This window comes from Schistocerca nitens, chromosome 1, assembly GCF_023898315.1.
Source record: "Schistocerca nitens isolate TAMUIC-IGC-003100 chromosome 1, iqSchNite1.1, whole genome shotgun sequence".
NCBI classification, from domain to species: Eukaryota; Metazoa; Arthropoda; class Insecta; order Orthoptera; family Acrididae; genus Schistocerca; species Schistocerca nitens.
Window position 1 is genome coordinate 203,878,079 of NC_064614.1, and position 27,999 is coordinate 203,906,077.

Here is a 27,999-nt window from a genome sequence, read left to right on the forward strand (position 1 = left end):
TTCGCAATTACGTAGTATGTAATTTACCCCTGAAATGCACACCGCCAATAGAAGATCGGGTTAAGCCTAGAACTAGTTGCGGTTAAATAAACCGGTTATTCGATGAAATTTCAATAGTTTCAGTGCCCTCTGTTCAACGTTAAATTCAGATTTGCAAAATACTCAGTCTATAACCTTAGAACTGGTATCCCATTTGATCCTCTTCAGTCGAGTTCACGCTCTCGTCAGTAGTAGTAGAGCTCACTGTCCCTGGCTAAGCCCGTGTCCTCTATCCCTATGTCAGAGACAATAGCGAGAGGCCGTATCCTCCCTTCTGAGGCTGCAGTTCGGTCTGTGCTACTCCGAGATGCCCCATAGCGCTCCAGTTGGCTTGTTTGGGGCACCCTGACCTCCTCTGTGGTTGTCTGCCTCGCCACTTCCTCTGGCTCCAGACTGTTCATTTCAGCTCTGGCAGCCACTTCTGCTCCGTAGTCGCCTCCGCCCGCCGTCGTAGCGTCGGCCTGCAGTAGTACCTGCATCTCGTCCACTACCGTTGACATTCTGAGTGTGGCAGGATTTTCCAAACTCGAATCCACTTCAGTTTCGCCGCCATCTTGTGACACGAGAGAACGTCCTGTCGTGCTTGTTTTGAACCCGCTGCCGCTCGTTAAATCATCCGTAAATTTTACTCCGTTCCCTTCTGAGGCTGCAGTTCGTTCTGTGCTACTCCGAGATGCCCCATAGCGCTCCAGTTGGCTTGTTTGGGGCACCCCGACCTCCTCTGTGGTTGTTACGGTCTGCCTCAGTACTTCCTCTGGCTCCAGACTGTTCACTTCAGCTCTGGCAGCCACTTGTGCTCCTTCTACAGCACCCGTCAACACGTTGCTCCTTTCCAGATTAGTTCGGTCCTTTGCAGGTGCCAAGGAAACCTCATTTGCTTCTGTAGTTGCATCACTCACTCCTCTGGCCATTTGAGATTTACCCTGAACAATCTGGCGTTCATTTTCCGTTGTTGTAAGCTGATCACTTCCTTGTGAAGTCTCAGTGGCTTCCCACGAGCCTGGTGCCTGTCGCTGCGAGCTGGTTCTCGAGCTCTTTGCCTCTTTAGAATCCTTTGCGACTTGATGCATTTCTTTCCCACTTTCTATCAAGGTGGTCTCTGAACCATTACCGCCAAATGATGGCAACAGAGATTTTTCATTTTCTTGTACCTGAATACCCTGTCCCTTTTCAATTTGGCCCTGTGCGCCTTCATTTCGTTTCTGAGAATCCGCAAGGGGTTTGACCTCCAGGAAAGCGCTGGTCCTTGTGTTACCAGCTGGTGGGACCTGCTTTTGTGTTGCTGTAAGCTCAGTCTCATTCTGCGCGAGAACTTCCTTCTTTCCTGGTACATCAACACCCTGTCTCCTTTCGGTTTGAGCATCTGTGCCCTTAGGTCTTTCTTGAGCAACAAGGGGTTTGGTATCTAAAAATTTGTTGGTTCTACGGTCACCATCTGCTAGGAACTTCTCTTGTGTTGTTATATGCTCAGTCTCATTCTGTGCTAGGGCTTCCTCACGTCCTGGTACATCACCACCCCGTCTCCTTTCAGTTTGGGCATCTGTACCTTCAGGTCGTTCTTGAGTAACATCAGGGAGTTTGCTCTCTCGGAATGTGTTGGTTCTTTTCTCACCAGCTGCTAGGACGTGCGTTTGTGTTGTTGTATACTCGGTATCCGTCTTTGCTAGAGCTCCCTCACTTCCTTGTGAGTTGCCGTTCTGTCTCCTTTCGGGTTTGATATCTGAACTAAGAGTTCGTTCTTGAATAGCCCCAAGTGGTTCGGTCTCCAGGAAAGTGCTGGTCCTTCTGTCACCATCAAGTGGGACCCGCTTTTTTGTTGCTGTACGCTCAGTCTCATTCTGTGCTACAGCTTCCTCACTTCTTGGTAAATTACCACCCTGCCTCCTTTCAGTGTGGGAATCTATCCCTTGAGGTCGTTCTTCATCAATGATAAGGATTTTGGTCCGCATGAATGTGTTATTTCTACTGTTATCAGCTACTAGGACCTGCTTCTGTGTTGCTGTAAGCTCAGTTTCCGTTTGTGCCAGTTGTGTAGTTGTATGTTCAGTCTCATTCTGTGCCAGAGTTCTCTCAATTCCTGGTGCATTACCACTCTTTATCCTTTCAGTTTGGGCATCTGTGCCTTCAGGGCGTTGTTGAGTAACGTCAAGGGCCTTGGTATCGAGGGATGTGTTGGTTCTTGTGTCAGCAGTTGTCAGGAGCTGCTTACGTGTTGCTGCATGCTCCACCTCCTCCTGTGTTATACCTTTCACGTGAATGGGTGGGCTCCGAGACCGATATTCTTTCTTGTTGGTGTACTCGGGATGAGATCGCACTTGAAGTTCCAGCACCCAAGAAAGGCTTCCTCCGTTTCGTCTTAATTCTTTCAGGATATTAACTGCAGAGTCCACCTGAAATTAATGCAGAAAGAGGTTATGGATCTGTAGTACACTGTGTTTATTCTCAAAAGGAAAAAGGAGTTGGACACAATCTTTTCGAAAATTAACTAGGTGAAAATGCGTGCTTTTTCCCCCTGTCTGCAGGAAAAAAGTAAGGGTAAATTGCTAAAATTCATTTCTTATATTCAAAATGGCTCTGAGCACTATGGGACTCAACTGCTGAGGTCATTAGTCCCCTAGAACTTAGAACTAGCTAAACCTAACTAACCTAAGGACATCACAAACATCCATGCCCGAGGCAGGATTCGAACCTGCGACCGTAGCGGTCTTGCGGTTCCAGACTGCAGCGCCTTTAACCGCACGGCCACTTCGGCCGGCTTTCTTATATTCATTTATCATGTAAGAAACAAACATTAAAATATGTACTATCAGCATCAAATACGTTATCGTTAAAACTAAGTATTTATCTCAACCAGAGGAAGGTCATGTCAAGTACTTTTAGTTTTTCTGTGAGTAGATCTCGAATGATGCATGGTTCCCGAGGACAAAGTGTCTGGTCTGCATTTCTCCACACTGTCAGTGTATACGCTACGCTGATGCCCCATTCGTAATTTATGCTTCAATTTTCTTTATGTTAATACTTTGGGAGCATACAACATGAATCAGACATGGCTGAGGTGAAGGTGCCCCAGAATAATGGATTACAGAATTTAAATTACCAGGATACATTTCGAATATTTCCCACGCGAATTTACATAATGACAATCAAAGTTTTTGATAGCTGTTGTTATCAAGTGATGTTTTCTGAACAGGTAATAGCTAGTCTTCAGGCCGCGCCCTGAAATGTCGGTTAGGTTTATACAGCAGATATGTAAATGTGGGTTCTACAGAGGCTCACTCCCTTCAACCTAGCCATCCTACGTCACATCCGCATAATATCTACGTCACAAGCAGAACTTGGGAGACGCCGTACTGGATTTTGTTCTAATCAGATGAAGCCTGTATTTGGTGGGTTTTGTGTTAATGACTTATGTCCTGTGAATATATACTGTTTCAAAACATCGGCACATTGAGGATATTTCGATGATGCGTCGTTATTGGTACCATTTGTTGTAAGAAAATGTTGGGAAACGTCATATTTTTGGTTAAAAATATTTCGTTGTTTTAGTACTGTAACTTAGATTTTACGAAAAGCCTGGCGTTGCAAGACAGTGGCGCACTGCAGATTTATCAGAAAATGCGTCGTTCTTGGCTCTATGTGTTACAATTAAATGACATTTAATAACATGTCGGAGACTGATTCCTTCAGGGGATCAAATAACATACGGCACGTATCTGTGGGACTACAATAGTGTAGTGAATAACGACGTAGACTTACGATGTGAAAATTAGTTGGTTTGTACCCTCTTTTCTCCAAATTTGTTTTACTGATGTCTACCTGTTTAAAAGATTCTGGGGATTTTTTATCAATTTAACAGAAATATGTTCCATAACATTAGATGTTAAGTACATGCGAGTATAAGATCTCTCTCTCTTTCTCTCTCTCTCTCAGGAGTGATTTTGTTCCACTGTGTGAACACGACAGGGAATACGGACCAATAAACTGAAAAATTGTTTTCTATGTAAATGCCTCATTCAATCGCAGTTCAATATATATTTATTCATCTAAAAATTACAATCACAGAACATGTCACGGAGAAATCACTGTTTCTCCACGCGAATTCATAAGCACTGCGGATTGAACACATGCAAAACATTAAGAGTCTGAAGTCCAGAACTGAAAACAAGAAACCCGTTAAGCATGCGGCGAAGCTAATATAAACAGCAGTAAAGATTTCTCCAAAAAGCCTTTTTTAGTACGATTTGTTGTGATAAAGTCTCTGGAAACATGAGTCAATGGTTAAATATGCTACCTATAGATCTTATCTTGGAGTAAACTTTTAGTGTTATTTAATAGTTGATTATGAAACAGAAAAAAGATACAGAATGTAAACTTTTGGCTGGAGCGTGATATTGGCCCTCCCCCCCTCCCTCCCCTTCCTGAAATACTGGTTTTGGCAACGGACTTTTTTTGCAGCGTAGCCCGATATGTAGGTTCTTCCGATCGATAAATGTCGCAACCCTGCCCAGTTTCTTACAATAAATCGCACCAATAAAGCCTGGTCCGTAATTATATCAGAGTCTTTTTCTTGATATCAGTCGAAAATCGCATAGGCCTATATTATTTCTCAAGTCAACATTCCGTTTCCTCAACACATACTAATCGCACAAGGATTGCTATTTGCGGAAAATTTTTATTTTAACATAAAAGAAACTTTCAACTATCGTGGACATAATGGATGCTCGGCTTCGCACATATATTTTACGAAACTAACTTATTAATCCCGTATATTATCTCATTTTATATACCTTTTATTTGTTTTAATGTTCTTATTAATTGGATAATTTTATACAGCATTGTTGTTGTTGTTGTTGTTGTTGTTGTGGTCTTCAGTCCAGAGACTGGTTTGGTGCAACTCTCCATGCTACTGTATCCTGTACAAGCTTCTTCATCTCCCAGTACCAACTGCATCTTTCTGAATCTGTTTAGTGTATTCATCTCTTGGTCTCCCTCTACGATTTTTACCCTCCACGCTGCCCTCCAGTACTAAATTGGTGATCCCTTGATGCCTCAGAAGATGTCCTACCAACCGGTCCCTTCTTCTAGTCAAGTTGTGCCACAAACTCCTCTTCTCCCCAGTTCTATTCAGTACCTCCTCATTAGTTACGTGATCTAACCATCTAATCTTTAGCATTCATCTGTAGCACCACATTTCGAAAGCTTCTATTCTCTTCTTGTCTAAACTATTTATTGTCCATGTTTCACTACCATACACTCCATAGAAATATTTCAGAAACGACTTCCTGACACTTAAATCTATACTCGATGTTAACAAATTTCTCTTCTTCAGTATCGAGATCTGTAATTAGCGCCGGCCGCGGTGGTCTCGCGGTTCTAGGCGCGCAGTCCGGAACCGTGCGACTGCTACGGTCGCAGGTTCGAATCCTGCCTCGGGCATGGATGTGTGTGATGTCCTTAGGTTAGTTAGGTTTAAGTAGTTCTAAGTTCTAGGGGACTGATGACCACAGCAGTTGAGTCCCATAGTGCTCAGAGCCATTTGAACCATTTTGTAATTAGCCTCTTGAGCGTTTTTTTGACTTTCGTGGCGGCATCCTGACTATAGAGACATACGCAGGAAACCCCCAACCATTTGCTACTATACTGCACTTCATCACATCATAAGAAGTGGGGTTGGGGGGTGCAGACGTGAGATCTACCAAGTTTGGCAGCCCTGTCTCGTGCAAACTGATTTAAAAATGGTTCAAATGGCTCTGAGCACTATGGGACTCAACTGCTGAGGTCATTAGTCCCCTAGAACTTAGAACTAGTTAAACCTAACTAACCTAAGGACATCACAAACATCCATGCCCGTGGCAGGATTCGAACCTGCGACCGTAGCGGTCCTGCGGTTCCAGACTGCAGCGCCTTTAACCGCACGGCCACTTCGGCCGGCAAACTGATTTAATAAAGATTACGTGTCAGTATATTATTGACATTGATTTGAACTTCGTGTCGTGAGATCCTTCCTCTCCAACACAGATAGTGTCGGAAGTTCCATGCGGCTTTTCGCGGATGATGCTGTAGTATACAGAGAAGTTGCAGCATTAGAAAATTGCAGCGAAATGCAGGAAGATCTGCAGCGGATAGGCACTTGGTGTAGGGAGTGGCAACTGTCCCTTAACATAGACAAATGTAATGTATTGCGAATACATAGAAAGAAGGATCCTTCACTGTACGATTATATAATAGTAGAACAAACACTGGTAGCAGTTACTTCTGTAAAATATCTGGGAGTATGAGTACGGAACGATTTGAAGTGGAATGATCATATAAAATTGTTGGTAAGGCGGGTGCCTGGTTGAGATTCATTGGGAGAGTCCTTAGAAAATGTAGTCCATCAACAAAGGAGGTGGCTTACAAAACACTCGTTCGACCTATACTTGAGTATTGTTCATCAGTGTGGGATCCGTACCAGATCGGGATGACAGAGGAGATAGAGAAGATCCAAAGAAGAGCGGCGCGTTTCGTCACAGGGTTATTTGGTAAGCGTGATAGCGTTACGGAGATGTTTAGCAAACTCAAGTGGCAGACTCTGCAAGAGAGGCGCTGTGCATCGCGGTGTAGCTTGCTCGCCAGGTTTCGAGAGGGTGCGTTTCTGGATGAGGTATCGAATATATTGCTTCCCCCTACTTATACCTCCCGAGGAGATCATGAATGTAAAATTAGAGAGATTCGAGCGCGCACCGAGGCTTTCCGGCAGTCGTTCTTCCCGCGAACCATACGCGACTGGAACAGAAAAGGGAGGTAATGACAGTGGCACGTAAAGTGCCCTCCGCCACACACCGTTGGGTGGCTTGCGGAGTATAAATGTAGATGTAGATGTAGAGTGGATCTTTTTACTGCCAATTATTTCTGGGAGGAATGGGAATGGAGGGAGCAAGTGGTGCAGGGATGGGGTGTGCTGTGGTTGCAGCATTGTGCACTAGCTCAGTCGATCCTTGCATGTCAAGGTGATCACACACACGAGAATTTTTCCAACAAGACACTATCACCAATTTACAGCAGTTTAATTATGCAATTAGGATATTTAGTTGCTGAATGTGAGGTTTCCCGCCAAATGAAGAGATTCAGTCCCTGAAACTTGAATTTTATAAATAAACCATACCTCCTCTGCTACATCATTGAATTGCCTGTCATGAAATCTTTCCTCTCCAGCACAGACCGAGTCCTTTCCCTGCCAATTTATAGCTGGGTGTGGGAGTTGGGGGGGGGGGGGGTGAAATGGAAGGACTGGAGTAATTACCACAGAGGGGTGGGTTAATTAATTGATGTATTTAATTAATTAGTCGCAGCCAGCAACATGAGTGGCTACGAGGCTTTGGAGGCTGTTAAGTCGCGAATTATTTTGGCCCACGATGTGCAGTTAAGACACAAAGAATGCGCAGAAGTGTCTGCTCTTGCCTGAGTCTATGAGGGCTGACGAAGTGACCAGTGTGCTGGGTGAGCAGCGATAGAAGCAAACGTGTGTTGCGTGAGAAGATTCAGTATAATGGGTGTTTGTGATGGATGATAATTCCACCCATGTAAATTGATTGGTTGACTGGTTGGTGACCATCTCTCTCTGACTTCTGAGTATTCACTACAGCAACGTGTGGACACTGGAGGATGGGTGTGCAGCTTACGGCATGGCCGGCGTAGGTGCATGTCTCTCCCAGCTGGACCAAACAGGGGTATCCAGCAATCGGCAGGTGGTGCGTGCGTTGCGATCTTGAGTTTGTGCAATCGGTAGGATTTCTTCACCAGATATATTTACTGAAACGTTGTGGTGGAGGAAGGTGTTTGTGTTGTCAAACGTTGATGCATACAAAACCTTGGTATTATTTAGTGCTACAGTTTATTTGTGGCGCAAATTTTATTACTTGATTTGCGTAATGTTTGTGTACGGTACTCAAACACTGTAAAGTGGAGGAGAGCGTTTTAAGCGATCTATTTGAATCCTGTAAATTGTTGAACAATCAATCTGATAGCGTAGTGAAAGTGGACTATTTAACCCTATTTTTGATATCAAAATTGCATCAGCTCTACCTTTGTCGCCAGCATTAGCCAATAGGAGCACAGTACTCTGAGGAGAGATGAAGACCTCCATCTGTGTGTCTGGAGACGTTGCTTCACACAGCTGAACAGGAAGTGACCTCTTGAAGGAGCCAGAGACAGTAAGCAAGACTGGAAGTTCCTGATTAACAAAATGCTGCTACTTGATGCTTTGTGTGGGGGCCGCGAGATCAAAATGGGGCTGATATCTCGTCCATCGTCAGTGGTATTTAGTATTGTGATCTGTAATTAGGCTCTTGAGCGGTTGTTGACCTTCGTGGCGGCGTCCTTACCATAGACACACACACACACACACACACACACACACACACACACACACACACACACAGCAAACCCCAAACAGTGGCTACTATACTGAACTTCATTACAGTCTTTGGTGCTTACAGTTATGTCATGGGAAGTGGGGTTGCTGAGAGCAGACATGAGCTTTACCCAAGTGTGGCATCCCTGTCGCCACAAACTGATTAAATAAAGAATATCCATCAATATATTACTGACATTGATTTGAATTTCGTGTTGTGAGATCCTTTCTCTCCAGCGCAGAGTGAGTCTTTTCCCCACCAATTTTTTCTGGGAGGGGTGGGGAGTGGCGTGGAGGTGTCAAGACGTCCTGTGGTAATGGTATTGTGCACTAGCTCAGTCGATCCCTGCATGTCAAGGTGAGCCCATACGTCAACATTTTTCCAACAAGACAACATATCCAATCTACAGCAGTGGAATTACATAATTAGGACATTTAGTTGCTGGATATGATCTGTTCCCGTCAAATAAAGAAATTCAACCTTCGAAACCTGAATTTTATAAATGAACAGTATATCCTTTGCTATGTAATTGTATTTCCTGCCATTGAGATCCTTTCTCTCAGTATAGACTGAGTCCTTTTCCCACTAACTCCCAGATGGGGGAGGGCAGAACGGGGAGTAGGCTGGGGGAATTTCCAAGTAGGGGGAGGAGTTAATTAATTGATCGATTTCATTATTTAGTCAATTAACTTGATATCAAAAGTGTGCATGTATCAATGAGGGGGATGGGGGAGGTTTTGAGGTTTTCAGAGAGGTGGGGGATAATGGGGGAATGGGTGGTAGGTTTCTCAGAAGGACTGATTATCCCCAGGGTGTCATAAATCAACCATCACAGGTTCATAGACCGCTTAGCTGAACAACAGGTTAAGGTCATAAATCAAGCAGGTTTGTCCCTGAATATATGCTTGCCCCTGAATGTATGCAGCCTGCACTAATAAACTGTGCCAGAACACAAGTTATCCTACTACTCTAAGGTTCAGATTCCTCCTACTCTCCATAAGGTGAAAGAAGATTGTACCGTTACAAACATTAGGTTTCATTTACATTTCGGTCAAGAAACGGCAGGTTTCATTGAACGATATGTGGCTGGCACTTGTAGCAGATTGGCCACCCAAACAGGGTAGTAAGAGCTGTTGCACAGTCCGTGTGGCAGCAGAGAGGTGAGTAAATACCTAACAAGCCAGTAAGCAGATGTCGTGTAAATAACTGACAAGCCAGTAAGAACATGTCGCCTGGACCTTCCCACTTTGGGAAGGGGTTAAACTGAATCACTGTTTGGCGATGGAAGCTGAGCAGCATGGCGAGATTTTGACTGTGTGCAAAACTAAAGCATATGTTAATCACCAAAAAAAACTGAGAGCTACAGAAAATCTAATCAGTGTTGAAACAGCTATAAAAAGGTATTCCTACAAAATTGTTAACAAGTTTGTAAATAGATATTAACAAGGTAATTACAATTTATATGTGAAATTATTTATAACAACAGTAACAAAAGCTACAAACCCGTTATTATTATGTACGATGTACTATATGATAGTGCTTGAAGTCAGCTATAAATTAAATATACTTGTTGCAGTAAACAACAGACTAATTAATTATTGTACACAATTTGCTGAATATGCCATAGCGACATTCCAAAATTAGTAATAACATGAAGACTGTAACTTACTATCTCAATTTATGTACATGTGTTTAATGAGAAATTTTGGTAAATAAGTTAACTAGAGTGGTATTGCAGGGGCATAAGGAATTAAGTTGTGAATTTGACTAGGTTCCTACAGTTTCAATGTCTAGTGTAAAATAGTTATCTAACAACGTAATTTCTGCTATATATAAAATTAATCTGTGTAGTAATGAAATAAATACAATTGATTTGGAAAGATATATATCGTGTGTGTTTAAAATGGAATACGTCGAGAATTTCGGACGTAAAATTGAATGGTGGTGTAGGTGACCTCCAACAGGGGTAGTCGCTTGAGAAAGACGAAGAGAAAGCAAGCAGAAGTGAGCAAACGTCAAAGCCTGAGCGGCTCACCATATTCAGCTAACACAGTCGTACGCCTACCAGCAGCTGTTGGAAGTGACGTCAAAATGGCGTGTCACTCAATGCGCAGACGCTATGCTGGTTTAGACGTATTTCGCTATTGTTGTATTATAATTTGCAGTATGTCGTCTCAAGACTATGGCACATTTAAGATTCATCATAGATACGTCATCCAGGTACGGTTTCTTATAATTAAATGTCAGTTAATGACGCATCGTCCGCGCTACGGTTCGAATCCTGCCTCGGGCATGGATGTGTGTGATGTCCTTAGGTTAGTTAGGTTTAAGTAGTTCTAAGTTCTAGGGGACTGGTGACCTCAGATGTTAAGTCCCATAGTTCTCAGAGGCATTTGAACCAACGCATCGTCGGTAAACGCCTTCAAGAGATACGAAGATGAACAACGCTGTAGCTAAAACACGGATGTGTTGGATCAATAGTAACGACATTTCTCACCTAGCAGAAATAAATGGCTTCGCATCTGGCTATAAGCTAACAATTTTGAATTTTCATTTTAGCACTTTTAAAACATCTGGGACTTTCTTATGAATGGGAAAATAAGTATGTGCTGCGATTTTCGATGTTATTTACTTATAAGAGTGCACATTCCTAGGGACGAATCTGTTCGAGTTTGCGACTCCAATCTGATTAGAAGGCGAAGGATCAAATTGCTGCAAGTGAAACGACCAGCAGCACATAAATTGTATTTTTGCTTGTCACAAATATTTGGCAGTTTTTTTCCGAATATATCGCGAGTTCCAAGAGTGTGGTTAGACAGGGACCTCAGAAGACTGCTTAAAAGGCTGCGAGTGGAATATTTAGCTGTTGGTCCCCCGATTTCCGACGTGAGAAGCTGATGTCAGCCAGCCCCACTCTACCTTCTGGACCCCCATAGAATTCAAGCTCAGATGGAGAGGTGGTAGTGCGCCTCTTGGTCGCTGTTCTTGGTTCTGCAAGGTGCTAAGGTCTGGTGCAGCCTACGACCCACGTGTTATAAATGAGGGCATAGTCTGCAACTAGTTTGGACTTAAGCAGTAGCGCCGGCCGGAGTGGCCGTGCGGTTCTAGGCGCTTCAGTCTGGAGCCGAGCAACCGCTACGGTCTACGGTCGCAGGTTCGAATCCTGCCTCGGGCATGGATGTGTGCGATGTCCTTAGGTTAGTTAGGTTCAATTAGTTCTAAGTTCTAGGGGACTGATGACCACAGATGTTAAGTCCCATAGTGCTCAGAGCCATTTGAACCATTTGCTACAGTTAGCAACTTCGGGAGTGTGTATTCACCGTGTGCCAGTATATACATTTGTTACTGAACTATGATTTAAAGAATCAGTTATTGAGACATGACTGAACTGTTTAAAAGTTAGGAATTTGTTGAAGTTAACGATTTGATGCACAGCACAATGCTTTTGTCATTGCTCTGCTAGCGCAGTTATTTACGATCATCATTTATATCAGTGTGTCTAATGAAACAGTATGGTTCCAGAGACCTTTTCAAGCCTCAAACACCTACGAATCAACGAATGAAAATTTCTACTGACGCCGCGAGTCAAACCCGTGTCTCCTGTTCACAAGGCAGATGCGCTAAGCACTATGCCCCCCTGGTGCAGTGGCTTTGCACAACTGCATGCCTACGTCCTCAATACAGATTCATATTCAAGCCTCAACCCCATTTAGTATTCTCCATAAACTCGAACAGGTAATCTGAGCAGCTGCGCAAAGCCGCTGTGCCAGGGTGGTGTAGTGGTTAGTATATCTACCTTGTGAGCAAAAGACCCGGGTTCGAATCCCAGCATTGGTACAAATTTCCATTCTTCGCTTCATTCTGTATTTGTATACATAACTGTGTGTAATATTATTTTGTGTAGGCCACCATTCTAAGTAAATTTTTGTTTTCTATGAATAAAATGACGATGAAAATCAGTAGTGTGGCTAGCTTACATTAATACCCTGATGGATCACAATCTTTATTCGCTTTTTATATTTAATTACTTACATTATTCGTGTGTTTAATACATCATTCACTGACTGTTCCCTTAGGCCTTCCAGATACTCATTAGATGTTTTCTTAAGGTCACAATGCAACAGCGTACAACTAGACCCCTAGATTAGCAGTTGAGCCACTAAATTAATAAAAGTTGTGTGCTCGCTCTCCTGTGGTTGTTTAGTATTAAATTAGTTTTATCGTACGATTAATTTCACTTCATAGTTCTGTCACCTTAAACTGTCGCAGAACGTTGCAAGATCACTGACAGTTGGCAGTACTGTTGCCAACTCTCAACACCGAATTGCAGAAAGCTCTCCTCAGTACTGACTGGAAAACCAAAGTCGCTTGGATTTGTGTCATCAGTGAATTACTTATGTTCTTTAACGTAAGGTTTTAGTGCTTCAATATCTACGAGTGTTTTATGGTATTAATAAAAAACATTTTGTTCAGCTTTCCTGATGCTTAGTGTACACAATCCTCTCTACTTCTTATGTCACAAGAAGACAGTGAGGGGAAGGTGGTGGTGGTGGTGGTGGGGGGGGGGGGGTGGAAGGTAACTAAAGATAGGAAATTAAATGTACGATCTCAACGTCAAACCAAATAGGTCGCCAGATTGTTATCCTCTAGATATTTTCGTGTGGTCACACAACAGGTCATTAGAGTATGACATCCCTGTTGAGGAACCCAGATAGACAGATGTACAATTTCATCTGCCGTTGTAATGCACTTGTTCAGATCGGCTGCCATCGTTTACATCTGTGGTCTGCACAGTTTTTAAGTGTAAGGGCTCTAGCACCAGTGCTCATATTCACGACTTGTGCGTGATGTGCAATGCACAGTGAAACCGCATGCTTGATTTTTATGCAAAATTGTTCGATCTTTTATTACTTTTAAAGCAGCATATACTGAAGAAAAGCTTTGCAGTATACAACGGTGCCTAAGTTTATTTGAAGTAATATCTGACAAAAGACGCAAGTATTAATATTACTTCGACGAAGAAATTTGGCAGAAATAATGAAAACGGTGGAAATGACAAATTTGTGGTAGGTGGAATCAGATATAGCGAAAACTCATGGAATAAATGTGTTCTCCGTGTACATTACAGAAATGCTGCTTGTGGGAGGAGGTTGGTGTTGTTGGAAAAATGACGTAACTACGAGAGGCGGTCAATAAGTAATGCAACACACTTTTTTTCCAAAAGCAGGTTGGTTTTATTCAGGATTCCTATACGCCACATTGTTCATTTGTGATTGGTGTAAAGAATGGCAGCTAACTCTAAATATAGATAAATGTAAATTAATGCAGATGAATAGGAAAAAGAATCCCGTAATATTTGAATACTCCATTAGTAGTGTAGCGCTTGACACAGTCACGTCGATTAAATATTTGGGCGTAACGTTGCAGAGCGATATGAAGTGGGACAAGCATGTAATGGCAGTTATGGGGAAGGCGGATAGTCGTCTTCGGTTCATTGGTAGAATTTTGGGAAGATGTGGTTCATCTGTAAAGGAGACCGCTTATTAAACACTAATACGACCTATTCTTGAGTACTGCTCGAGCGTTTGGGATTCCTATCAGGTCGGATTGAGGGAGGACATAGAAGCAATTCAGAGGTGGGCTGCTAGATTTGTTACTGGTACGTTTGATGATCACGCGAGTGTTACGAAAATGCTTCAGGAAGTCGGGTGGGAGTCTCTAGAGGAAAGGAGGCGTTTATTTCGTGAATCGCTACTGAGGAAATTTAGGGAATCAGCATTTGAGGCTGACTGCAGTACAATTTTACTGCCGCCAACTTACATTTCGCGGAAAGACCACAAAGATAAGATAAGAGAGATTAGGGCTCGTACAGAGGCATATAGGCAGTCGTTTTTCCCTCGTTCTGTTTGGGAGTGGAACAGGGAGAGAAGATGCTAGTTGTGGTACGAGGTACCCTCCGCCACGCACCGTATGGTGGATTGCGGAGTATTTATGTAGATGTAGATGTAGATTCTCCACTCTTAGGTTTCAAAACGCTATTTCTCAACGCAATCTCCATTCAGTGCGGCTGCCCTACGGCACCTTACTCTGAGGGCCTGTAAGCCTACATGGTACCACTGCACTGGTCGACGTTGGAGCCAAGGTCCTGCTGCGTCAATACATCTGCGTCTACATGGTTACTCCGCAGTTCACTCTTCAGTGCCCACTTCTCTACCATTCCACTCTCGAATGGCGCGTGGGAAAAAGGAACATCTAAATCTTTCCGTTCGAGCTCTGATTTATTTTATGATGATGATCATTTCTCCCTACGTAGGTGGGTGTCAACAAAATATTTACGCATTCGGAAGAGAAAGTTGGTGATTGAAATTTCGTAAATAGATCTCGCCGCAAAGAAAACCGCCTTTGTTTCAGTGACTGCCACCCCAACTCACGTATCATGTGTGACACTCTCACCGCTATTGCGCGATAACACGAAACGAGCTGCCCTTCCTTGCACTTTTTCGATGTCCTCCGTCAGTCCTACCTGGTAAGGATCCCATACCGCGCAGCAATAACCCAGCAGAGGACGGACAAGTGTAATATAGGCTGTCTCTTTAGTGGGTTCTTCTAAGTGTCCTGCCAACAAAGCGCAGTCTTTGTTTCGCCTTCTCCACAATATTATCTATGTGGTCTTTCCAATTTAAGTTGCTCGTAATTGTAATTCCTAGGTATTTAGTCGAATTGACAGCCCTTAGATTTGTGCGATTCATCGTATTCTCAAAATTTATCGGATTTCTTCTAGTAACCATGTGGATGACCTCGCACTTTTCTTTGTTTAGTGCTAAATGCCACTTTTCGCGCCATACAGAAATTCTCTCTAGATCATTTTGCAATTGGTATTGATCGTCTGGTGATTTTACTAGACGGTAAGTTACAGCGTCATCTGTAAACAATCTAAGGGGGCTGCTCACATTATCACCTAGATCATTTATATAAATCAGGAACAGCAGAGGGCCTATGACACTACCTTGCGGAACGCCAGATATCACTACTGTTCTACTAGATGATTTACCGCCTATGACTACGAACTGTGAGCTGTCTGAGAAGAAATGACGAATCCAGTCACACAACCGAGACGATACTCCATATGCACGCAATTTGATTAATAGTAGCTTGTGAGGAACGGCATCAAAAGCCTTCTGGAAATCTAGGAATATGGAATCGATCTGAGATCCCTTGTCGACAGCACTCATTACTTCATGGGAATAAAGAGCTAGCTGTGTTGCACAATAACGATATTTTCTGAATCCGTGTTGGTTATGTATCAATAAGTCATTTTCTTCAAGGTGATTCATAATGTTCGAGTACAGTATATGCTCCAAAATCCTTCTGCAAATTGAGGTCAGTGATATTGGTCTGTAATTCAATGGGTTACTCCTATTTCCTTTCTTGAATATTGGTGTGGCCTGTGCTATTTTCCAGTCTTTTGGAACAGATCTTTCGTCAAGTGAGCGGTTGTATGTGATTGCTAACAAAGGCGCTATTGTGTCTGTATACTCTAGATAACCTCTCAATCGTCCACGTACTGCTTCCCGCGGAGTGCATCCTTCATTGGACCAAACACCCATGGAAGTCGGAAGGCGCGAGATGCAGGCTGTACGGTGGATGAGGAAGAACAGTCCAATGACGTTTTGTGAGCTCCTCTCGGGTGCTAGAATTTGTGTGAAGCCTTCCGTTGTCATGGAGAAGGAGAAGCTTGTTTGCACTTTTATGGCGACGAACATACTGAAGTCGTTTCTTCGTTCCAACATCGCAGGAATCGCGGTTGTGTACGGCCGGCCGGCGACTTTGCTGCGGTGATGACAGACGCCCCGCCCAACGACTCGACGTGCTTTTGCATTTAGCACGCACCTATGAATATCTGCGATGCTCTCGTTTTCTCTCTAAAAGAGAGTTCTCTGCTTGGGACGCACTTCCGTTACAGACGACATTTTGAAGGCTATGTGTAGCACCGCCACCTTTAGGAAGTTCATGAAACTATGGAGGCCGAAGCTGGAATAGTCCACGATGTCCCACAAGAAATTCCGCATTTTTTCAACCGAAATTGGCTGAGAAAAAAATTTGTTGCATTTCTTATCGAAGGCCCCTCGAATTTTATATAATAGCGTCCATAAGATGTATTGAGGTATCATTGGCTTATAAGTACTATTACCCTGCAAGGTCGTAAATTCGGCTGGATGGGCAAGCGCTATTCTTTACGGTTTTTGCGCAACTTCTTAGCGTAAGGTTCTGGACTAACAAGGAGCGTGGATTAACAGTTCGGAACTGGATGGTTAAAGGAATGGGTCTAATAATGCGTCATAAAAGACAGACCTGTGGGGTTCGCAAAACTGTGATTTCGCCAACGGTTTACCACCGTTAACGTGTATCGAGATTTGTGTAAACAATGAGCAGTAACTGACCGTTGTAAAACCTATGGAGCGGAAACAAAGAAAGTGGAGGCAGCTCTCGGGGTCGGCGATTAAGACGATCTAAAGGTCGAGCTACATAGCTAATAAACGAGTGTTATAACGCTCAGACCTCACTACACGCTTATGCCAACGTGTTTAACGGTGACTTCATACAAACGCATTAACAAGGTCTGATCAATTATTCATTCCTTGCAGACGTGGTACTGTGGAGCACTTCACCAGTCAATACAGCATTCGCACACGCGTCAGTATAGACAATGCAAGCAAACTACTACTATCTCTCTCTTGCCTCACGGTTGTTCGTCAAAGACAGAGAATCTCCCGAAGCAATAAGAAAACAGTGGCCAAAGGAGGAAGTATCTCTTAGTTGTTTTAATCAGTTTTAATACCTCTTGGTGGATGGACATATGCTTGTTTCCCTTTCTTAAGCATTCTGACGGCTTTTCAAGTTGAAAATCCTATAAGCAGTATGCTACATGAACCAAATGCGGTAAAATCATCAAAATACTTGCGAGAAAAATTAACTGTACGTACGTGTTCAGTTTTAGGATAAAACGACACGGATTTTTTAAATCTGCAAATAAAGTTATTGTAAAGATTTTTAATGTTTCAGTTTTTTAAATAAAACTAAATGTTTGTGCGTCAAAAAATTACTATGTTCCAAGAGATGTATCAACGCACAAAGCTCGCATATAACTGTTAACCAAAGAAGTACATGTTGCTGTGAGGAATGTACAGTCAGTCGACATCCGCTGTATCAGTAAAACATCGTACAACCGGAACTGCTTTTCACTGCAACAAACTTTTACAGTTACGGCATACCGTTACGTAAAATGAAAATCAAATGACTAAAAACAAGTACCACATTACAGAATACAGGAAAGTCGTTTACTTCATAATATTGTAACATATACAGTCTGTCTAAAAAATTCATTTCAGATCACGGGCGATGTTTTACAAAATGGCTCTGAGCACTACGGGAGTTAACAGCTATGGTCATCAGTCCCCTAGAACTTAGAACTACTTAAACCTAACTAACCTAAGGACATCACACAACACCCAGCCATCACGAGGCAGAGAAAATCCCTGACCCCGCCGGGAATCGAACCCGGGAACCCGAGCGCGGGAAGCGGATGTTTTACAAAAGCAATAGAAACGCATATGGTAAAATAAATACTAATTTTTAGTAGCAGCAAAGACAGATTTCAAATGTCTTTAATAACTATTTGTTTAACTTCAGTGTCAAAGTTACAGACATAGTGCTGTTTTTTAACTTCTAACTAGTTATTCTTCATACTTTGTATTTTATACATTATGATTTATATTTTTAGAGATCTTACAGCGTCAGTCGAAGAAGTTTGGAGACTGGATTAATAAAAAAAGTTAAGATGGTGGATTTTAGTGCTACAAGTGTTCTACATAGTCTCTCCCCACTTTTTTACGACACACACAACTCTCATACAACCAAGTGAAACAGTCAACAAAGTCCTCCTTCGGGATGTTGTTCAATTCTTGCGTCACATTGTCTTGAACGTCAGTTATGTCGTCAAAGTGTTGATCCTTCATGTGAATTCTGCGCCTTGCTGTTCGAATGCCCATTTGTTAATTACAGTTGTTAAAGTGCGCGTCATTTATTACGGCGGCCGAGTTTAGGTTCGTTCTGCGCATCTGACATCCTAAAACACAGTCAGCCAATGAACAGAGAACTACGTTGCCAGAGCTCGACTGCAGTGCAGAGCACCGACGAGTGTCTTCAGTTTTACAAACGTTCAGTCATAAATAAAGTAATTGAACAAAAACAATGTCTTGATAGCTGACTTTCTATAAAAGAAAGTTTGGAAAAAGCATTCTTTATACCAACTGCTTCATATTCTATTAATTAATTAAACCAAACAAGCAATAAGCCTCCTAATTCAGGCAATAGCAAGGAAATTCATTCTCACTAATCGCTTTTTCGCAATAGAGAACAGCGGTAATTGTTTATTTCCTATTGTACTTCGACGGAACGTGAGTAATTCATAATCATACCAACAGTGTTTGTCGGTATTTTGCGTCATTCTTTAAATTACCCAGGAAATCCATTGAACGACGAGTTGCGTTAGCGTAATGGTTAAGGTACTTGGCTGAAAAACAAAAGGTTCCGTGTTCAAATCTTGATCGGTGCTTAGTGTTTTCCTTATTTAAAAATAATATCGAAGTGTCTTACTTCATGAGTTTTATTCGTTTGACTAATTTTTTGAAATTTCTAGTGGCAACTAAAATCGACCATACGGAAAGTATACGCTGTGGACTTTTACCTCTGCAAACTCTTCAAAATTTCGTGTAATGGTTTACTACATTTAATGCTGCACAAGAACTGCGTTGAACATCGAAACAAAATTACGTCGTTTATGGGGTGAAGGTATCAGTCAAGAAGATGTGTAAAAATCAAATTTTTGGGCCAAATAGTTTTTGTGAAATCGAATGCTAAGTGTGTCAAAGCAGTCGGAACACAATGTGTCTGCACAGGCGAGCAGTGCAGTGATGACAAAATTGCGCACAGCGCGGAATGCGGGAGCACGTCTCTGAGGCAGCGAAAGGGTTAATGCGGCCGTGGTAGCTTTACTTCATAAACTGCGCGCTCCCCCCCTAAACGTAAGTTTGTGAACTATACTATACTATGGCGCTGCGTCTCTCGGCGCGTGCTACTGGCAACGCAGCAATCTCCCGCGTCTGGGCGGGCATGCGCGAACCGCCAAGATAAAAGAATTGAACTATGGTTCAACCTGCCATCGTAATCACTGCGCTGGAGTCGCTTTTACGCCAGGAATAAAACAAGTGTTGGAGCTTTCTTGGCGGGTGGCGTGTATCTAGTACGTAATACAATGATTAAAGATAGTTATGACAGAAATCACGAACAGTTATAACAGAAAACACAGTTTATATGTATTTGCGAAAAGTAGAGTAATGAAGATAATTTAAGGGTAGGTAGATTTAAAATGCTAGCCTTGACAGCAGTGGGTTGAGAGAATCGATGAGAGTAGGGGAAAAAGAGGAATGTGGTTGCTTTCAGGTAATGAAGAGGAGAGAAAACGAATTATGTGATGGACTGAAAAACGAATGGAGTAAGGAGCGAAAGTAAGAGAAGAAATGAGCAACTGCTGCTCTGTTTGACTGAGAGAAATGGCCACATACGTTACATGGACGCTGTAACGTATCATTTAAGAGTCTGCTGGGACGACGTTCCAGAGGAGTAATTATCTGTGTGAGATTTCGATTAGGGTGGAGCTTTTATTTGCTCTCTGTGTCTGACAACTCAGACGGCCGCGCCTTATTATCGCGGCTGTTAAAGAGTCCAGCGGATATTCCCGAAGCCTCGCCAGATGGAGGTCTCGCTAGACAAGAGGGTCGGAACAGGGCGGCTGCACGCTCTGACTGGCTGCCCTCCATAACGGAGACGTGTTTTGACGATGGTGCCGTCCGTTAGCCTCGGAAGTTAATCTGTTCCGACCGCATTCAGTCATGCTACGCTTTCTGATAGAAAAGGTGATGCACCCAGAAGGGGGGACGAAAACGATAGGAAATTTCAGGGTTGGGAGGACATGTGATGCTATTTCGGTGATTACGCAAGGGAGTCAAATATACAGAGAACTTGGCAGTATCAGCCCACTTACCAGTACGACGTTGCACCCTCTCTGGCCTGGACGAATGCAGTGATTCGGTTGGGGAGTTGGTCATAAAGCCGTTTTATAGTATCTCGAGGCTAGGTCACTCACAGCTGTTGTAAAAGATCCTTGATATCCTGCATTGTGACAGCGTTGACATCCGAGCTTGTCCCACACATTTTCTATCGGGGACACATCTGGCGATCTTGCTGGCCACAGTAGTGCTTCAACGTCACACAGACAAATTTTATGTGTGGAAAATGATTGTCCTCTTGAAAAACAGCACCAGTATAATGTCGCATTGGAGGTAACACATGGAGACGCAAGATGACCGTGATGTACCGTTTTGTCGTCTGAGTCCTCAACTACTATCAGCTGTGATCTGAAGTCATATTCGATGGCGCCAGGAGTAAAGTGCTGTGCCTCTCCAGAACATTGGAAAAATTTGATCTTTCCCAGGTACCGAGCGGGGTGGCGCAGTGGTTAGACACTGGACTCGCATTCGGGAGGACGACGGTTCAATCCCGCGTCCGGCCATCCTGATTTAGGTTTTCCGTGATTTCCCTAAATCACTCCAGGCAAATGCCGGGATGGTTCCTCTGAGAGGGCACGGCCGACTTCCTTCCCCATCCTTCCCTAAACCGATGGGAGCGATGACCACGCTGTCTGGTCTCCTTCCCCAAACCAACCAACCAACTTTCCCAGGTCGCCGCCATACTCGTCAACAGCCCATGGTTATCAACAGCCCATGCTTCCCTGTCAAGGTACCACTCCAAACGGAGCCATTTGTGTTGTGATTTTTACGGCAGCCTACGCATGGAACGATAATACCCTAGTTCGGCAGCTGCTAATATCCGGCCAATGGTATAGGCTGACACAGGACGTCTTAAGTCTCTATTACTCGTCGGATGGTAGACTCAGAAGTGAAGGCGTTATGATGTGCTTGGTGCACAATATGGTGTTCCTCCTTTGTGGTGGTCACACGTGATCGACTGGAACCATGCTCGTCCTCACGTTCCCATGCAGTTCAATATCGATCCGTCGTCACATCCGAATGCCCCACGGTTCGACCAGATAGCCCACTGGAAACCCACAATCAGGCCCCCTTCAAAATCCGTCAGGTACTGATAATGCTATTTCACAGAGTACACAGCATCTTTGTGTCCCTCACAGTGGTCATTCAACATGTGACGTAGTCGCGTCCCTCTGTACATTTAACATCAAATGGTTCAAATGGCTCTGAGCACTATGGGACTTAAACATCTGAGGTCATCAGTCCCCTAGAACTTAGAACTACTTAAACGTAACTAACCTAAGGACATCACACACATCCATGCCCGAGGCAGGATTCGAACCTGCGACAGCAGTAGCAACGCGGCTCCGGACAGAAGCGCCTGGAACCGCTCGGCCACAGCGGCCGGCACACTTAACATCCAGAACATTATGACCACCTACCTAATAGCGGGTATGTCCATCTTTAGCACGGATAACAGCGGGCATGGAGGCAAGTGAGGTCTCGGTAGGTCGCTGGAGGGAGTTGGCACCACATATGCACGCACAATTGACCTAACTCCCGTAAACTCTGGGGAGGGGGCTGATGAGCTCTGACGTCACGTTCAATCACGTCTCAAAAGTGTTCGACTGGTTTCAGATTTGGCGAGTTGGGGGGCCAGCACATCAACAGGAACTCGCCACTGTGTTCCTCGAACTACTTACCACACTCCTGATCTTGTGACATGGCGCATTATCTTGTTGACAAATGCCACTATCATCAGGAAACATGATCGTCATGAAGGGGTGTACGTGGTCTGCAACAAGTGCACGATACTCCTTGGCTCTCACGATACCTTGCGCGATCTCCACTGGGCCTATGGATGCCCTCATGCATGTTCTCCAGAGCATAATGGAGCCACCATCAGCTTGTCTGCGCCCTACAGTAAAAGTGTCAAGGAGCTGTTCCTTTGGATTCGCGCCCTCCCGACGGCATGATGAAGCAGGTATCGGGATTCCTTACACCATGAATCTCTTTGCCACTGCGCCAACGTCCAGTGCCGACGTTCACATGCCCATTTCGGTCGTAGTTGCCGATGTCGTGGTGTTAAAAAATGAGGGGTGGCCGCCCAACCCCAGAACGTGTGAACGTGGTTTCACCTTGGTTTCGCCACATGTTGAAGACACTGGCCACAGCACCCTTCGAACACCCGACAAGTCTTGCAGTTTCCGAAAGGCTCGTTCCGAGCCTCCGGGTCATCAAAATCTGCCCTCGCTCAAACTCAGATCACACGTCTTCCCCATTCCACATACGGACAGCACGCTCACTGGTGCTACGTGCACCGTATGTGTGTCTGACCAGCAGTCATTCCTCGGCAGGCGACGCTGCTATGACCTGGACGGGTTTATACCGATAGTACGTTCGTGCTTCTAATGTTCTGGCTGATCAGTGTATATCCTACCAGGACTAGAACCAACACTATAAACGAACAATGCTAATGCTCTCTGGTGGTCTTGTACCTGTCACACTGAATTACAATTTTAATAATTTACATATCCGCCGATGGTGCGTACGTCTAGGAAATTACGTTGACATCCGAGTTTGGTTTCTGGGTGTTAAACTTTTTTTGGCAAGCAGTGTATTTCGTGGAGCTGTTTAGATCTAGTGAAATCACAGAGTCACCCAGCAGTCCTGCTGACAAGGGAACCTCCCCATCGCACCCCCCTCAGATTTAGTTATAACTTGGCACAGTGGATAGGCCTTGATAAACTGAACATAGATCAATTGAGAAAACAGGAAGAAGTTGTGTGGAACTGTGAAAAAATGAGCAAAATATACAAACTGAGTAGTCCATGGGCCACATAGGCAACATCAAGGAGAACGTGAGCTCAGGAGTGCCGCGGTCCCGTGGTAGCGTGAGCAGCTGCAGAAGCAGAGGTCCTTGGTTCAAGTCTTCCCACGAGTGAAAATTTTACTTTCTTTATTTTTGCATAGTTATTATCTGTCCGTTCGTTCATTGACGTCTCTGTTCACTGTAATAAGTTTAGTGTCTGTGTTTTGCGACCGCATCGCAAAACCGTGCGATTAGTAGACGAAAGGACGTGCCTCTCCAATCGGAACCGAAAACATTTGATCGCAAGGTCGTAGGTCAACCGATTCCTCCACAGGAAAACACATCTGATATATTCTATACGACACTGGTGACGACATGTGCGTCATATGACAGGAATATGTTGTCGACCCACCTAACTTGTACACTTGGCGAATGGGTAAAAAGATTCTTCTACCTTGCCCGATTTAGGTTTTCTTGTGGATGTGATAATCACTCCCAAAAAAGTGATGAAAACGTAAGAGTTTGTCACATAAACTGAAAATAAAAAATTAAAGTTTTCACGCGATGGAAGATTTGAACCAAGGACCTTTCGTTCCGCAGCTGCTCATGTTACCACGAGACCACGGCGCTCCTGCGTGCCGAGTGTCCTTGATATTGCCTATCTTCCCATGAACTACTCAGTTTGTATATTTTGCTTATTTTTTCACAGTTCCACACAACTTCTTCTTGTTTTCACAATTGATCTGTGTTCAGTTTTTCAAGGCCTATCCACTGTGCCAACTTATAACTAAATCTGAGCGGGGTGCGATGGGGAGGTTCCCTTGTGAGTATAGGTATCACGTTGTGAGTGCTATGGGATGGAGGTGATTTTTTTAAAAGTGTTGCGTGTATCAAGTCAGTATTGAGTTAATTTCAGTGACCGATAAAGTTATTCCGGCAGTATGGAACGCTTAAAAGAATTCGTTAGTTCGTTGCCGTGTAAGGACGTGATACTGCAATTAATCCTTTAAAATTGTATAGGGCAATATTGCGCCTTAGTGCGTGTACGTGATTAGACGGACTGGTTTCGTAATAAATACAGGGGATGGACGAATGTGTGGAATCACCAAAAAATGGTTCAAATGGCTCTGAGCACTATGGGACTTAACTGCTGAGGTCATCAGTCCCCTAGAACTTAGAACTACTTAAACCTAACTAACCTAAGGACATCACACACATCCATGCCCGAGGCAGGATTCGAACCTGCGACCGTAGCGGTCGCGCGGTTCCAGACTGTAGCGCCTAGAACCGCTCGGCCACCCCGGCCGGCTGGAATCACCAAAAACAACACATAACCGTGCCTTTAATACTGTCTAGGAAAACCGTTGGTATTCAAAACAGCTTCCAGTCATCTCAGAATGGGTAAATACAGGTCCTGTATGGTTTTCAGGGGAATCTTATACGATTCTTTCAGCAAAATAGTGGCAAGTTCAGGTAACGATGCTGGACGTACACGGTGATCATGGCCTCTACTCTCCAAAGTAGACCACAAAAGCTCAAGAATATTGAAACCTGTTGACTGTGGTAGCCACCGGAGATGCGAAAATTCAAACAGCCAGTCTTTGACGAAGCGAGCTGTGTGGACAGGGTCTTGGAACACGACATCACCATTGGGGAACAAACACTGTAACCTGGGATAGACCAAATTAGTCGAAATTGTCACATAATCTTTGCAGTAATGCGACCTTGCAGAGTAACCATGAGGTCCGTGGAACACCACGGCAAGGCTATCCAAACCATTACCGAACCCCCTCCATGTTTTAGTATAGAGACGTAAACTGGCCTGAAGTTGGAAACAGTGTCAAACAAGACTCATTCGACCAAATGATTTTTTCCGTTGCTCCGTAATCCAGATCTCGTAGCTTCGGGACCACGTTTTCCTATTACGGCATTTGCGTCACAGAAGAGCGGTTGTGGAATTCCAACTTTCCCTGCAGTTCCCAGCGTCTGGAGTTCCCTTCGTGACGTTTTGATGCCGACAAGGTTCGCGAGTGCGACAGTTAGTTGTGCAGTGACTTTTGCAGGTGCCGTCCTGTTATGTTTCATCACAATCCTTTTCAATGACCGTCCGTTACGGTCGCTCAACATACAATTTCGTCCTGGTTGTGACTTAATGGTTGATGTTTTTCCGCTGTTTCCGTATGCGGTATAAATCTTCGATCAGTGCCTCTTGAAGCACTAAACACATCGGCTACCTCGGTTATGGAAGCATCCGCCACACGAGCACCAACAATTTGCCCACGTTCGAATTCACGGAGCTCCGACATAACGCACTCGCAACCCGACATAACACTATTACGAAATTAGAGTTACATTAATACCTTCATCTGATGAAGGGCGTTGATATATATCAACGGTGACAGGTGAAAATGTGTGCCCCGACCGGGACTCGAACCCGGGATCTTTTGCTTACATGGCAGACGCACTATCCATCTGAGCCACCGTGGTCACAGAGGATAGTGCGACTGCAGGGACTATCTCGCGCACGCCTCCCGCGAGACCCACATTCTCACCTTGTATGTCCACACACTACATTCGTAGTGTCCCACTCCAAACACACTCATTACTCGTGGAAGACATTCATACCAAGTCCCGTAAGAGTTCGGGGAATATGTATGCATCCGCACAGAAGAAGAAGGTCATACTTACATGGATATGGTGTCTGTTCTTTCGGACGAGTAATGAGTGTGTTGGGGTGGGACACTACGAATGTAGAGTGTGGACATACAAGGTGAGAATGTGGGTCTCGCGGGACGCGTGCGCGAGTTAGTCCGTGCAGTCCCACTATCCTCTGTGCCTTATATGGGTCTCCAACCTTGCTTTGACCTGTCAGACAGGGTAAAAGCAAGGTTGGAGACCCATATAAGGCTATTCTGTACTGCAGCAAATTAATCTGGATCCGTCGACAAACGCTTCCTAGTTCATTAAGGAAGCTATCGGTCTTGTAATCTGTCGTAAGGGCTCCATTGCAAAGAGTGAAATGATTTTGACGGCCGCGAAAGTGAGTGAGACTTCGCGCTACGCAACTAAGGTGTCAGTACGAGACAAAGGAACGTTTCAGTGCGACTAACGGGTGTGGAGAGCCAGCCCTGACTAAACTCTACCATCTGGTGAGAAAGATGTATCAGACAGGCGAAATACCCTCAGACTTCAAGAAGAATATAATAATTCCAATCCCAAAGAAAGCAGGTGTTGACAGATGTGAAAATTACGGCTGCAAAATACTAACGCGAATTCTTTACAGACGAATGGAAAAACTAGTAGCAGCCGACCTCGGGGAAGATCAGTTTGGATTCCGTAGAAATATCGGAACGCGTGAGGCAATACTGACCCTACGACTTACCTTAGAAGCTAGATTAAGGAAAGGCAAACCTACGTTTCTAGCATTTGTAGACTTAGAGAAAGCTTTTGACAATGTTGACTGGAATACTCTCTTTCAAATTCTGAAGGAGGCAGGGGTAAAATACAGGGAGCGAAAAGCTATTCACAATTTGTACAGAACCCAGATGGCAGTTATAAGAGTCGAAGGACATCAAAGGGAAGCAGTGGTTGGGAAGGGAGTGAGACAGGGTTATAGCCTCTCCCAGATGTTATTCAATCTGTATATTGAGCAAGCAGTGAAGGAAACAAAAGAAAAATTCGCAGTAGGTATTAAAATCCATGGAGAACTAACAAAAACTTTGAGGTTCGCCGATGACATTGTAATTCTGTCAGAGACAGCAAAGGACTTGGAAGAGCAGTTGAACGGAATGGATAGCGTCTTGAAAGGAGGATATAAGATGAACATCAACAAAAGCAAAACGAGGATAATGGAATGTAGTCGAATTAAGTCGGGTGATGCTGAGGGAATTAGATTAGGTAATGAGACAAAGTAGTAAAGGAGTTTTGCTATTTGGGGTGCGAAATAACTGATGATGGTCGAAGTAGAGAGGATATAAAATGTAGACTGGCAATGGCAAGGAAAGCGTTTCTGAAGAAGAGAAATATGTTAACATCGAGTATAGGTTTAAGTGTCAGGAAGTCGTTTCTGAAAGAATTTGTATGGAGTGTAGTCTTGTACGGAAGTGAAACATGGACGATAAATAATTTGGACAAGAAGAGAATAGATGCTTTCGAAATGTGTTGCTACAGAATAATGCTGCTGAAGATTAGATGGGTAGATCACATAACTAATGAGGAAGTATTGAATAAGATTAGGGAGAAGAGACATTTGTGGCACAACTTGACTAGAAGAAGGGATCGGTTGGTAGGACATGTTCTGAGGCATCAAGGGATCACCAATTTAGTATTGGAGGGCAGCGTGGAGGGTAATAATCGTAGAGGGAGACCAAGAGATGAATACACTAAGCAGATTCAGAAGGATGTAGGTTGCGATAGGTACTGGGAGATGAAGAAGCTTGCACAGGATAGAGTAGCATGGAGAGCTGCATCAAACCAGTCTCAGGACTGAAGACCACAACAATAACAACGGGTGTCATTCTATTTCCGAGATTCCTTCGTAGGCCTAAGTGTGACAACAGGAGATGTTTGCTGTTGACACATACCTGTATAAAGACAAGCGCCGATAGCAGTGCGGGGGCGAATGCCCGCATGGCACCCTCGTCGGACG

General features: G+C 44.0%; 1 protein-coding gene across 1 annotated transcript; it reads right to left on the reverse strand.

Moving 5' to 3' along the window:
- Positions 1-224: 224 nt before the first annotated feature.
- LOC126237029 (retinitis pigmentosa 1-like 1 protein) lies at positions 225-27,982 on the reverse strand. Its single transcript, XM_049946819.1, has 2 exons — positions 27,935-27,982; positions 225-2,429 (listed from the first exon to the last, which is right to left on the reverse strand). Exons 1-2 carry the CDS (start codon positions 27,980-27,982, stop codon positions 225-227), a joined length of 2,253 nt encoding a protein of 750 aa, XP_049802776.1.
- Positions 27,983-27,999: the final 17 nt, after the last annotated feature.